Genomic DNA, 14,309 nt, shown 5'->3' on the forward strand with positions numbered 1-14,309 from the left:
CCTTCAACAGAATGCAGCCTACCTCCCAGGACCACACAGGTCCCCCCGTGCTTGTCCCTGAATCTTCCTCCAGTCCCACCCTGGGAGAAAGATACCAATCCCTGAGTCCCATCCCACCCATGCCACAAGGGGGCCTCTGTGGCAGAGCCTTGTCCTATCACACACTGACCAGCACAGGTCTGGTGATGAAGGTGGGGTAGGAATGGTGAACAGAAGGGAGGGAGGGTAGTGCTGATTTTATAACAACACTGACAGTGTGAGTGTGGTGGAGCCTCCCCGTTAGCCTGGTTTCCAACTCTTCTTTCTCCTCCTAGGTGGGACTCCATACCCTGAACTACCCATGAATGAGCAGTTCTACAATGCCATCAAATGTGGCTATCGAATGTCTAAACCCACCCATGCTTCCAACGAGATGTAAGTGTTCACCGTGCACGTTTGCACTGGCCACATCTCCTCAAACTGGAGAAGCATCTTTGCTCCATCACCCCTTCCACCATCTAACTCTCTATGGTGTCCCCCCCCCCCCATCTCCTCAGCTATGACATCATGCAGAAATGTTGGGAAGAGAAGTTTGAGATAAGACCTTCCTTCTCTCAGCTGGTGGTACTTATGGGGAACCTCCTGGCAGATGGATACAAGAAGGTATGTCCCAGGAATGCTATGATGGAAGTGTGGGAAGGAGACTCTACTCTAGACAAAGGAGGGTCTAGTGGTTAGGATACTAGCCTAGGGCTTGGGAGACATGGGTTCAAGTCCCTGCTCTGCCGGCTTCTTGTATGATCTTGGGCAATGAGTCTCTCTGTGCCTCAGTTCCACGTCTATAAAATGAGAAGAACACCACCACCCTATCTCAGAGGGGTGTTGTGAGGATAAATACATTAATGATTATGAGGTGTTCTGATGCTATGGTAATGGAGAACATGTAAGCACCTTAGTTAGATACACCACAAGCATTTCTTCCTTTGTCTAAATTAGACATAACCTATCCATGAAATATACAGAGTCTGTATAAGAAATGAGCCCCATTTTACAGCCAAACATATTCTATGCTTGGTGACACCTCTTTCAGATGAGCTGGAGAACTGAGGCTCTGACAAATTCTGGTCTATAAGATCCCCAGGTACTTTTGGGAGGGAAAGGTGTGTTAATCCCATTTTCCAGGGCATATCCCAACTCAAGCAATTACATTCTGGCAATCTAAATCCCTCTTGCAGTTCCAACTGGACACAGCATTCTTCTTCCCTTCCTGCCCTAAATGCTGTGTAGTGTTCCTGTGTGCAGTTAAACATTTGCCATTTCTCAGAGCAGGCTGCACTTTGGTGGCAAAGTGCTCTTTGTGTATAGTTTGTCTGAGCTTTTGTAAAGCACTTCTGGCTCCTTTGGGGTCAGTGGTGATAATGAAATGTTAACAGTTTAATTCATAAGGCTTGAAATATATTTGCTGGTCAATTTAGAGAAAAAATTTACAAGCGACACTAAAAATCAGCAGCCTTTCGTAAAGTGACATTTCCCAGCGTGGCTGGGTTTATTGGTAACACTGAGAGTGGCCTGGATACATAAAAAGAGAGGGACAAATGTAACGTGTGAGCATTGTCTCGTTGTTGAAACCCAGGATTGGGGCTCAGGAGATCAGAGTTCTGTTCCTGGCTCTTCCCCGGTGTTCTCGGGTCACTAAATTCCACGTGCTTCCCCAGTTGTCCAGCCACCAGCGGGCGTGGCTCAGTTTTTGGACACAGAAGGCCTGATTCTCCTCTCACTCACACAGACGTAGAGCACAATGGGGCAACAGCAGTATCACCCCTGATATCTCATGTGGCTCACGCAAAAATTGAACCGCTCGGCAGATGCTTGGAAATCGGCCTCCTCCCTCCCAGGGTTGCCCTGAGGGCTTCATTAACGCCCGGCTGGGAAGCACCATGCAATCCTGCAAGGGAGGACACTATAGCAGTGCAGAGTGTGGTGCTTCCAGTGGGAACGGGGCCCAGACTCTGTAGTTTCTCTTTATGTGCCTGGGGATGCCGGCTTGACCCCGGTTAGCACCACCCCCTCTCACCCACCTCATTTCTTTTGTAACCTGCCCTACGGGAGCAGAGGTACCAACAGGTCGAGGAGGAATTCCTGAAGAGCGACCACCCTGCTGTTCTGCGCACAAGGCCCAGAATCCCAGGGGTCAGCAGCGCCGGGCTCACCCCCAGCTCTGGCACCGGAAGTGTCCTCTATACAGCTGTGCAGCAGGATGGGGGGGACAACGATTACATCATCCCCCTCCCTGATCCCAAGCCCGACGGAATCGATGACGCCCCTCAGGAGGCTTCTGTCAGCCGGGCCAGGTAGCAAACACAGGCCTCTTCATGTTTCCCCCTAATCTGATCTCTGTCACCACTGACCATCCTGAGAGCTAAACAACAAATGCTTCACACAACAAAAGTGGAAGCAGGAGAGTGTGGTCAGGTAGAAAGGGGTAGGGATGGGGGTGGCGGGAGGCGGAACAGGTAAAGCAACCCCAGGATCTGCTCCCTTCACTCTCAGGATCCTTAAATCTACGCCCAGCCTGGCTTTTCCCTTCACAGCTGCCCAGTTATTCTATCTGCACGGCCATGGTCCTCACACCACGCTGGGCTGGAGGCCCGGAGAGAGGCTGGACATCACGTTGTTATGTATACCCAACAGCTAGCACTCCAGGTGTGCACAGCCTGTGGGGCGCGGATGGCTGCACTGTGCGCGCGTGAAGGGGGGCGAATTTAAGTTCCATTTTGTCAATCGTTCTGTGGGAGTTGGAGCCTCAGTAGAAGCCTGTCTAAGATGGAGGGTGGCACTGGGCCCCTGTGGGGCATAGGTAGTAACTCCTCGTGCCACAAGAGAGCCAGCCATGTCTTTCCTAGCAAGTGGGTCCTTGCTTGGGACATCAGCGATTACGGACAGCACATTTATTTCTCTCCTTTCTCTCCTCCCCCTTTAGTTCTACTCTGAACGAAGTGAACACAGCGTCCACAATATCCTGCGACAGCCCCCTGGACCTACAGCAGGAAGGGGAACAGGAACCTGAACCAAAGTCGGGCTGCCAGGAGCCAAGCCCAGGGCACCACGACATGGAAGAAAGTTTTCTGTAGAAGGGGCAGAGCTGATGCTAGCCCACACCCTACCAGTGAGACCAGCTGTGGGGCAACCAGACTTGGTGGAGAACCTTGTTGGGTGCTTATTTATCCCGCCCTCCATCCCACCTCCCGGCACAACGTGGACTATAGAGGCACCTTTTCCCTCCTCCAGCCTCACTGCCACACTCCACCCCATTGATCAAACTACTGAAACGAGGAGGGGTCTCCTCACAGACAAACCTCTTCTCCTCACAGTGAAGCCTGCAGTGCTCCCAGACCAAGGGGCAGAGCGCCAGCGAGTCTCCAGAGGAGATCCTGCCGTTCACTCCACTTGTTTGATATCCCAGCCTCCTTCCCGTGCCCCGGTGCAGTAGGTGGCTCTGAATTTCAATGTCCGTCTGGGCCGAAGCTGCCTCTTTGATGTTCTGCGTGTCCACCACGCTGGGGTACAGCTGCCGTAGTGCTGTACATGGCTGGGCTGGACAGATTCCTTGCAGCTCACTGGTGGGGTGTCGGGAAGCCGACAGGCCAGGCCCCAGTCGCTAGAGAACAGGATCATACTGAGTGGATTCTCTCTCGAGCACAGAAGAGCTATTGTGGCCACTGAGGAGAAACCAGCCGTGGGTTTCGGAGACGTTTAGTCACATTCTTGCCCTGTCCAGCCTTTCTGAGATGGATGCGGCACCACATGCACTATGGTACAGGTACCTGTGGCACTGGGCCACAATGCTGCATCTACCCCAAGGAGAGGTCTTAGGCTGACCCTCTTTCTGCCCACAGCAACCTGGGTTCCAAAGGGCCTGCCAGGAATCAGGGATGCTCCGATTCTGACTCTGCTGTGGCAGCATCTCACTCCAGCATTGTCTTCCTCTATGTGGACTCTAAGCCTAGACAGTCTCCATATCGCTCATTTAAAGGGAACAAATAAGATCTCTTAATTCACTAGCCAGGCCAGTATAGGAACAAAAATGGCTTTTCATTAATCCTCTAGTGCCAGGGAACCGATTTCACCTGCTGGGAAAGTCTCTCAACCCAGCTGGTGCCAGAATCTTTGTTTTATCTTTGGGAAGCAGGGGTATGAAGTTGATGTTACTTTGTTCATACGAGTTCCCCTTTCCGTGCCGTCTGGGTCCCTCACGTGAATTGCAGCCTCTTGCCCTAAGTGAGTAACCAGGCTGCATAAACACAAGCCCAGGCGGTCCAGGGACATAGAGAGAGAGAGAGGATGAGAAGTCATCTGTAGTGATGCAAGACTCACCCCTGCAGCGCCTCCTGCTGGTCATCCAGGGAATTAGCTCGCCAGCCTCCAGATCGCCCTCTGTCAGCCGGTGTCTCGCCTCTCGCTAGCCCCCCGTATCCCCCCTGAACCCCGGTGTCCCTTTCCCTTGGAAGCTGCCCCCTGGCAGTACTCCCACAGTCTCTGGGTCTCCCGTCCCAGGGGTACCCCCAACCCCCTATTCCCACCTCGCCTCAGTATATGGCTACTGCCAGTCACCACCTAGCCCCTGTTCACTGGGACGGACTGCAGTGTACAAGCCACTCATCACAGGTAAGGGGGGTTTGGGCCTGCTGCCTCCGCCTACCTTTGGGCTGCCCTGTTGCAACCCCAGTACCCTGTCTTAGGCTGTCTGCCAGGCCTGCAGCCTGGGGCTTTTCCAGCCTGGAGTCTCCCAGCTCCTCTGGCCTTCCCCAGCCCTGCTTCACCTCAGGTACCCTGGTATGCTTCCCAGCAGCCAGGCCCATCTCTCTCCACAGCTAGAGGAGACTCTGTCTGAGCATCTGGCTCACAGCCCTTTTATAAGGGCCAGCTGTGGTCTGTTTGGGACGTGGCCCCAGTGGTGCCTACTTCCCCAATCAGCCTGGGAGCTACTTGCCCCCAGCCACAGCCCTCTCCTGGGCTGTTTTAAGCCCCTCTGGGCAGGAATGGGTGACCACCCCTCTACATCATCTGAGAGCTGTATATGGTCCTGCCACTTACAGTCTCTTTGACTGTACAAATACATGGGGGAAGCCAACTTTTAAACAACAAGCAGCATTTGTGTTTGCCAGGAGCAGCCGTTCTCATGCTGACAGGATCCATGGAGCCTTGCAGGATGGTACATTTTGGGACCCAAGCAGAGGCAGAAGGATCAGGTTGTCAGATGGGAAGTGGGCCTTAGAAAGTGGAATGCAGAATGGAAATGTTGGAGACCCCTCGTCTTCCTTCAAACCCCTCCTCTATCCCCATTGGCAGGGCTGTGACCTGTAGTGCTCTGAGCTTCCACTCCTTATTCAAAGAGTTAAACCAGGTGGAAAGCAAGGAAACCATGAAAATCCCCACCATAGTGGCTGAAAAGCCATAAAACCAGGAAGGTTATCACAATGCCTTCAGCTAGGAAACCAGCATTTTCTCCCTTTTGAATAGCATCAAATTTCTTAGCACCCTTTTCCTCCACATCCACAGCTCCTTCTAGCTCATCCACTTCCCTGTCTCTCTCTCACACACGGTGGCTGTGCACTTATTAACAGAGATGGTTGGAAATGTTCAAATTTTCAATGATGTTCTTTGTGGAGGTTTGTTGGCCAGTTTATAGAGCCGTCTAAAACTGTCCACCGAAAAACACTGAAAATTTTGGTGTCTTTTCCAATCAGCTCTAGTTGTTAACAGTGACTTATTTATGAAGTTAAATCCAGAGGAACAGGTACCTGTGTGTGTGTCGGGGGGTTATGTTTTTAATAAAAGGTGAAAGCTAGACATAGCACTGTTAGTGGTAGCCAGCCAAGTGCTACCGCAATACTGCAAACCATGGCCAGGGGCGTTTCTCTATTTCCTGCAAGTATGGTCAGATTTTCTCATATCCCCTCATCCTCAGGAATCGTTGTGTTTTCCGACACACTTTTCCTCTTGATCATAGTGCAGGATCCAGTGGACATTACTCAAGAAATGCCCCAAACCACAGGGAAGCAACAAAACATGAGATCGTTGGGGTTAGCTCACTTTTCCTCAGTTTCTTAGGTGCTCTGTAGGGCACAAGCCACTGCAACTTCAGCCAGGTGAAGGGATACTGCTCTTATCAAATAGTTTGTGTCCCGCTTTTGTCCCAGATTTCTAACACCTCTCAATCTGGGTGGATTTAAGAGATCCTCTTTATGGTCAGAGAAGACTTCTCTTTTTATGATGCCCCATGCTACTACTTGAAATAGAAGCTGTGATTTAAAGAACCCATTAGCTAATGCCTGCATACCAGCCCTATGCAAAATTTAGCTGTACAAATCTGACCTTGTGACTCTGGGGCTAGCAGGAAGTCTGGCAAATTTGTGCTGGTGCTGAACACTGTCTGGCTACTTCCAGCCCCATCTGGGCTTGACATGAAGAGTTTGATTTGCCTTCCGCTCCGCTGGGTTGGAAAGCTTTTTGGTTTCACATCCTGCTGCGAGCATGCAGTGTCTCGCTGCCTTGTGTCAGAGTGAGACACCCACTCGGATAAGGGCAGACAGCGCTGACCAGGTGAGCCTACCCCAAGGTAAGAGGTCCAGCTGGGCAGCCTCAGTAACACCAAGCAGGGAAAACCCTTTTCAAAGAAAGGAGTCTGCTCATTTTAATTGCCCACCAGCCAATGGATACAATGGTGGCGGGTCCATGGGCAAAGTACACCTACCCCTTACAGTTGCCAGAAGAAATTCCCTGGCCAATCCCTGCCAGGGGTTAAGGTTCACACCCTCTCTCTCTCTCTCTGCTTCTGAAATCCCCACCTGGATCCGTCGGACTTCTGGGGGTGACAAATGTTTTAACGCATCTGTTGCCATCAATTTTGTAGCCATAATTTGTCCTGAAGGGAACCAATTCCTCTAAGGTTTTTATTTTATATTGTTACTATTTTTGTTTGTTTTTAATGTTGGGGGATGGGTCCAAACTGAACCCCTTTTCCAAGGACCCCAAAGGGTGGAGTCTCCAAACCCCCAAAAGGGAACCCAGTGCTGCAGTTTGGGCCCATCGCTGGTATATTTTTTTAACTCCTATTTTAATCTGCAGTCATTACAAAGTTATCCGCTCCGATATATGCACATTCCTCCTGCCAGTCACGACTTCTGTGCATCCAGGGGGTCTATTGCTACACGACAGTGTCTCTCTCCATATTTAAGATGCTTCCTCAGACTGACATGTTTGACTTTTTAATGTTTGTCATTTTCAGTTGGGATGGTTTTATGTAAGGAGAATCGTGTTTAGTGTTTTGCGTCACAGTGTAAAGTTTAGAGCACAGTGGACTTTACTTGGAACTAAGTTGCCTCTATTCACCCCTCTGGGGACCAGCAGCTCCTTGGTGGACTCGGAGCAGTGAGATGGGAGCTAGACATGCAATGGCAATGAGCAGTCAGTAGAAAGGTGGCCAAAACTGGTGTTAAAGACCCACCTAACTTAGGATTGCCAACTCTCTGGGAGGTACAGCACCAACAGGCAGGAAATATCCAGTGTCAGATGGAGATCCTGGGGAACACTGTGTTATGTCAGTACACTATACTGAACTAAGATGGGGAGGGATATCTCATAGCTGTATCCTTTTGGGAGAGTTTTGCCACATCCCAAGCACCAGGGAGGGCGGGGATCTCTTCCTTGTTCCACTGCACAGAGGTTAGAGAAAGAACTAGAGTAACATGTTGTTAGTCTGTCTCCTCCTTCCAAGCAATGCAGGGTTGTTCCCCACAGGATTTCTGCTCCAGCTGAGTTTTAACTTGACCCTCGCCATTACCTAGGGAGGTGGTGGAATCTCCATCCTTAGAGGTTTTTAAGGCCTGGCTTGACAAAGCCCTGGCTGGGATGATTTAGTTGGTGTTGGTCCTGCTTTGAGCAGGGGGTTGGACTAGATGACCTCCTGAGGTCTCTTCCAACCCTGATATTCTATGATTGTTGAAGGTCTCATAGCAAGCCAGGTGGCAGTCCTAGAACAGGTGGGGAACTAAGAGTGACTGGCCACCTGACCCCGCTCTTCCCCCATAAAGGGAGGGGGAATTTAAAGAGACAGAGCCTTCCTTCTCACCCTCCCGTCTTCCCCCACATCAATTGATGCCAATCCCAGCGTTGCCAGTTTTTGCAAAGGGGTTAAAATATTGGCACAGGCTCACACAACCGCCACACACACATGCAGGGTACCAGGGAAATGCTCTCCTTTCCCCACTTTAGGTTTAAGACAATGCTAAGAGAGTGGCTGGCTCCTGACCCTGCCCTAGAGCGCTGGCGACCCTAAGTATGACACAGTGGTTTATTTCAGAGTAACAGCCGTGTTAGTCTGTATTCGCAAAAAGAAAAGGAGTACTTGTGGCACCTTAGAGACTAACCAATTTATTTGAGCATAAGCTTTCGTGCAGTGTTTCTATTCAGACAGCAAAAGGGCAGCTGACCTGCAGCTTTTACATCACATTGCTGCAGATGGCAACTCTGCTCCATGGCCCATGGGACCAAGCTCCTGCAGCTTCTAGATTTCCAGACCTGTAGGGACACTTGCTTAGGTCAAGCCTATCAGAAACCTGAGCTGCATCAGACAGGTCACTGACACAAGCCTAACACAGCATGTCTCAGTGACATGGCAGCAGCGGGGAACTTAACACATTGGGAAGAGGGGAGAACCATTAATGAAATCCTCCCCAGTGAGATCAAACTGCAGTGAAATGAGCCACCCATCCCCGTGGCATGTCTCCTGGGCTCCTCCTCCCCTCACTTTCAAGCCTCATTATAGGCTCAGCAGCTTCCTTCCTATGAGCAGTCATTTCAGACCTGGCACATCTCTAGTTCCTCTAACCTTCGTTTCAACCTTCTGCGTTTCTGAAGGTATTCAATGGACAGGAGCCAAAGTTTAAAGCGCCAGGTCAGAACTGGAGCGGGACATCTGACACAGACTCTCAAGTGGCAGTGACAGAACGGAAGGGAAGACCCTGCAGGGAAGGGACTGTGGATTAGGAAGCAGGTCATATAGAGCCATGGTGGCCTGATGCAGAGTTCAATGAAAGAGAATCAGATCTTTCGCTTGGAGCCACTCAGCAATGCCATTTCTAAAGGCGAAGTGATATTGATGCCGGTACTCTGTGCACACGCAACCTTGCAGTCGCAATCACTTCCACACCTTATAGACAGGGAATGTCAGGGAGGGACCTGCCTGCCAAGCAGATTATCAGCCTCACCCCATTTGTTTCTATCTATGGTACTTATCTGACTCTCATTCCTGGGGTATCTGAGCGCTTCACAGTCTTTGGTGTATTTGTCCTCACAGCACCCCTGTGGGCCAGGGCAGTGCTTCTATAGCCCCTGTACAGAAGGGAACTGATGCCCAGAGAGGCTAAGTGACTTGTCCAAGGTCACACAAGGAGTCTGTGAGAGAGCAGGGAAATGCGCCCAGGACTCCCAAGTCAGCACCCTCTCCACTGGACCAGTTAAATGGAGTTCCCAGTTTCCCGTGAAGGGGCAAACCCTGCTCTCTAGTGTAAATCTGGAGTGCCCGAGCGTAGCCATGGAGTTGTTCTAGATTTGCTCCCGGGTTACTCTGAGAAGAGCTTGGCCGGATGTGTGATTCGTTCCCTCTAGACTGAAGGGATGCATGAAATTGAGGAGCCAAGCAGTGGGAGGGCATATGACACAGGGGACTGGTATGTCTCGCCTCCCCCCTCCTCCGCCCCCCGTTTGCTGTTTCCCCCTTTATAGACTGCACTACCAATTCCAAAGCACTAGTGAGTTTGCCCACTGATTTCTATCTCTCTCAGCTCACCCCCGCACGGTACAATATGGATAATCTGTTGGGATTGCACCTTTTTAAAGCACGTTATTTAGGCCTGTGTGGAATCTCTAAACAGAAACAGCGCCTGTATTTGCATTTTTCCTATTAACCTGTCCTAAGCCATCATGGGGGCAAGACACGGAACAGCCTTCAAACTAAGGTACCAAAGAGTTAACGTTATCCTAGGTTTACAAATGTATTTGTAGGGCTCGTATTAAGTTACATTTATACCTATGAGATATTTTTATGCTGTAAACTTTATATACATGTTTTTAAGGAAAGATTTTAAAATTAAAGGTATTTCTTCTTTTTCAAACGTTTTCTTGCTGGTTCCTGATTTGTTTGCCTTTTGGGGAGGTTTTGGCTGTGTTTCCTCCCATAATCTCCTGTCTGGTTGTGTTTGTGTTTTGGTGGGAATGAAGATTAGCTGTGGGGAGGCTAAGGGAGAGGAATGTTGTTATGCTCTGTAGAACTCCCCAGGCTTAGGCAAAGCTAAGCCTGCGATTGTGGATGTGGATCGCCCTGCTCGAGCCCTTCGATTACTGAGCACACGGGGCGTCGGTGTCCTGAATGGAGGCAGGTGAGTGGAGGGATGCTATTCAGCAGCATTTCAGGCAGATGTGCAAATAGCTGGGCTCTAACGATTCCCAGGGAGGGCCCATGAGCCCCTCTTGAAGACTCCACCTCCCTCCTTTTCCCCTCCTGCAAAAGCCCTGTGTCACAGAGGGCTTCCCACTGGTGGAGGCAGCCTGGATGCTGCTTTCCCAGCACAGTACAGCTATGCCAGAGAAGTGGGGTGGTCCCCTTTCCCCACCCCATCCACGGCTGGGCACGTTGTCTCTACAGCACACCCAATCCTGGTCAGAAAGTGAGCAAGGCACCCAGCACGGGCCTAGGGATGAGCCAGGAGCTGGTGTACGAATGCCCCCGAACCTAATGCATCGCTGACTGCAGAGACAGACCCAAACTCTGGGCGTTCAGGCCCTGCCGTCATCAACCTGGGCCTGAAGCTGTGCTGGCCTCTCAGGTCCTGGAGGGCAGTCACAGCTTCTCTCTCCGAGTCAGACAAGGAACACCAGAATTGGCAAGGTCCATGTAGCCCAGGTGCTTCGGAGGTAAGAACCCAACAGTAGCAGATGCAGGGTAACCTGTCCTTGCCCTTAATGTCTCATCCTAATCCCAAGCAACTGGAGCTTGGCTTAAACCCTGATCCAGAAGGTGTAGTAGCTCAGAGAGGCCAGGCCCAGCGCACGCTCTGGAAGTGCAGGATTGAGAGTGGGGAAGGCGATAGCTGGGGCGGAGGGCCTAGCCTTGGTGCCTGAGTGAGAAGTCCCATGTGGTTTGGTTGGGCAGATCTCTCTCCCACCCCCCTGGTTCTCCTCCCACCTGGGTTTACCCACCCTCCTCTCCTTCCCCACCATAATGTGCAGAAATTAGGTAATGTCCCTTTAAGCAGTTTGAGAGCTCTCCAGAAGAAGCAGGGTGGAGAAGGTCTTCCAGGAGGTCTCCTAAACTATTTAAAGGGACATTACCCAATTCCTTTATACTAAACCCCCTCACTCCGGGCTCCCTGCCTCCTTCCTTCCCACCCCGGCTTTCCCTCTCTGCCTCTGGGGGTTTCTACCATCCCCTAGAACCACAGAGAACAGTAGAATGCAGTCAGGCTACTTCCCAGGGTAATGAACCTTGCCTGTTTAGCCTGACCCAGTGTGGCCAAGGCCGCAGACATAGACTACAGCAGGAGACAGTGAAGTCGCCTGCCCTCGGCCATTGGGACCGGCCGGCCCTGTGCGCCTGTCTTTGACACGCAGTGTTAGTTGCGGAACGAGAGGCTGATGGTTTTCTGAGTAGCTCGGGGTGGTTCTCCCAAGGAAAAGACAGATGGGCTTGCTCTGATTCATGCGGCAAGGCTGAGCTGTCACAGGCAGGCTGGCACCTTTTGTCCCTCAATTGAGTCAGCCGGAGCTGACTCAGCAAGGGAGAAAAAAATCCCCTTCTCAGTGAAGCGGGATGCAGCAAGGTCCTGAATCCCTTGGGGAGTAGACAGCTGGAACACAGGGTGGGGGAATGTAGCTAGCTGTTACTGTGGGAGCCAGTTCCCACCCCCCTCCTTGGCCATTCCCTCCCAGTTTCCTCTTTGGATTTCAGACCTTTTGCATGAACACAAGCACTAAAGAGAAGCTGCTAGTGTTCTAGGGAACACCTTAATGCCCAGGGAAGAAGCACCAGTCATCAGGGGAGCAAGGTGAGGTGCTTGTTAGGCTAACGCTTCACCTGACCATGAAGTGAGAAGGAATTGGCTTCTTCTGTTTCCTCCTCCATGCTGTGGCAGTAGCAATGAAGCACGGTGGGGTGGTACTGGGACTTGGCTCATGCCCCGTTCCAAATGTGAACCATGGACTGGTGTCTTCCTTCGTCTGCAGAGGAACTGAACCAATCACTCTAATGGGATGTTGACTCTGAAGCCTAATTATGTGATTGTCAGTATTGTTCATTACTCGTTTCTGATTATTTTAGCAGAAGCTTATTCTGGTATCATGGGCATAGTAAGGAACTGTCCCCCCACCACCCTTCTCCCATCATTCCCTGTCTACATTCTATGCAAAATGCCTATTACTATTTACTCAGGATAAGGCAGATGCAAACTGTTTGCATGTTCCTGCGGGTTATTTCATCATTAATTAGACACCTGAGGTTACTAGCTTGCAAATTAAGTATCCCACAGACCTGCAGTTTTTAATAGGTCTGCACTGTAAGTGTGAGACTTCTTGTCAGTGATATGAAAATGGTGCTAATGTAATCCAGCTGCGTGATAACACTATCATGCTCTTCACTAGGATGTCCTTGGGCCTGGTGCCATCCCATCTGCCTTCATGGCCAGAGCCAAAACAGTGACCCACTGACAGGATTGCTCATGGGCTAGCAGGGGCATTGTGGGAGTGTTCTTGTGATTATCTAGAGATACCTTCTGGAGGATGCATGCAGTGGTACCAGAGAACTCTGAAGGGAGCTCCCCACACAGCCCACCCTGTGCTGGAGGAAAGGTCTCCATCAGGTGGCTCCTTTGTGAGAAGGACAGAGTTTAATTTGTGCCAGGGCTGAGCCCTGCCACCTCTAGGCTTGGCAGTTCATAGCCCCAGTGCCTCTCGGCTTGCCACATCAGTTACGAATGTAAAAAAAATTGCTTAAGCCCTGGCACCTAATTGCTTGAGCCTTGGCACCTCTTTCATGACAAACTAAGCACTGGAGAGGGAGGAGTATAAAGGGAGGAGACAATAGAAGTAGCGGCCAGTGTAAAATCCAAGCTGTTTTCTAGTTCTCTCAATGGCCTGGCTGCGAGAAAGCCTCATCTGTAACGCCTCTGCCTTAACGATCACATTTAGAAGGAAGGGCAAGTAGCGGTAACAGGCTCCGACTGATTCGCCTCTTAATCTGAGCATGAATCGGACAGGGACTGGACAACGGGAACAGCTGAAAGTCGTTCATGCACAGATGGTGAAAGGATCTGACCTGGCTGTATGTTGTCTTGGATGCAAACCGTTAAACCCCTAAATGCAAAGATTTTGTTTGAGCCACTAAATTCCCATTGGCTACTGCCACGCATGACCCCTGCATGATTCCAGACCCAGTGGTCCATCCTGATGGAGACACCAACACTGAATGCTGCTCACTTGGTAGAAGACCCTCCTTGATGTCCTCTCAAAAGATTTGTCCTGGGCCCGGCCCCAAGGTCACCTCCAACTAGGAAGGGTCACAGCCTTTGAGAGTTTGCTGGATGTTTGCACTAACTGCAGCTCACCCAGTCAGCACAGTTACAAAATTTTCCTTGGAATTAGGTCACATTTTACTTACCAGGCTCAGGATTAACATGAATTCTGCCACTGCTGTGAACTAAATTGTGTCTCGTTAGTCCTAGTTACTCATTTCTTACCTAGATTTAGTCACGTTTGCCCGGGTCTGCTGTGTGATATCGTGCATCTAGTGTACACGGTGCAAATCCTCTGTCACTGCTTATCTCTGCTTCATCTCCTCCAAAGTGCCTGGAACGCCAGCTTTTCAAAGACCGTCACTGACACTGTTGCAGCAAAGCGTTTATCCTAAGTCTTGTGTGAGTGACCTGATTTGATCTCCCTGCTCTCTCCATTGTAAAACTATGTAGCAAGATTTCATGCTTTCCTCTGACTCCAGTAATTTAGCCCTAAAATTAGCAGGCGTGCAGTCTCCTTGGTCGCAGTGCAACTAGCAATAGTGCACATGCTTGCCCTCTTTTGGGAGTACGCTTACTGAGGAGCATCCCTCATAGAGGACAGCTTTTCTTTTTAAACCTTATTTGCTGTAGCCAACTTCAGTTCTCAGTGGAGAGCAGTTCTCCCGGCTACATGTCAGCCCTTGGCCATGTGGTTTCCAGTGAGAGAAAGGCATATGTTCTCCAGATACTGACTCTCTGAAGTGGTGCAGCTACACCAGTGCC

At 50.6% G+C, this 14,309-nt stretch overlaps 2 protein-coding genes across 6 annotated transcripts in view; both read left to right on the top strand.

Moving 5' to 3' along the window:
• The window catches only part of PDGFRB (platelet derived growth factor receptor beta), a 62,534-nt gene extending 52,380 nt beyond the window's left edge, over nucleotides 1-10,154 (top strand). Inside the window, exons 20-24 of one of the 2 annotated variants that reach the window (XR_007357910.2) lie at nucleotides 315-414; nucleotides 537-642; nucleotides 2,092-2,330; nucleotides 2,960-3,793; nucleotides 8,899-10,154. Coding sequence is in view for 1 of the 2 variants with exons in the window: in XM_048859753.2 (XP_048715710.2) it covers nucleotides 315-414; nucleotides 537-642; nucleotides 2,092-2,330; nucleotides 2,960-3,110 (596 nt within the window). In the remaining variant the exon portion in view is untranslated. Of the gene's footprint in view, nucleotides 1-314; nucleotides 415-536; nucleotides 643-2,091; nucleotides 2,331-2,959 lie in introns of both variants that reach the window. The other variant, XM_048859753.2, reaches the window with a different exon arrangement.
• Nucleotides 6,484-14,309, top strand: part of CSF1R (colony stimulating factor 1 receptor) — a 45,850-nt gene continuing 38,024 nt past the window's right edge. For 2 of the 4 annotated variants that reach the window (XM_048859756.2, XM_048859757.2), the window contains exon 1: nucleotides 6,484-6,598. Coding sequence is in view for 2 of the 4 variants with exons in the window: in XM_048859754.2 (XP_048715711.2) it covers nucleotides 6,514-6,598 (85 nt within the window). In the remaining 2 variants the exon portion in view is untranslated. The remainder of the gene's footprint in view (nucleotides 6,599-14,309) is intronic. The other 2 variants (XM_048859754.2, XM_048859755.2) reach the window with 1 other exon arrangement.

This window comes from Caretta caretta, chromosome 8, assembly GCF_965140235.1.
Source record: "Caretta caretta isolate rCarCar2 chromosome 8, rCarCar1.hap1, whole genome shotgun sequence".
Taxonomy (NCBI): Eukaryota; Metazoa; Chordata; order Testudines; family Cheloniidae; genus Caretta; species Caretta caretta.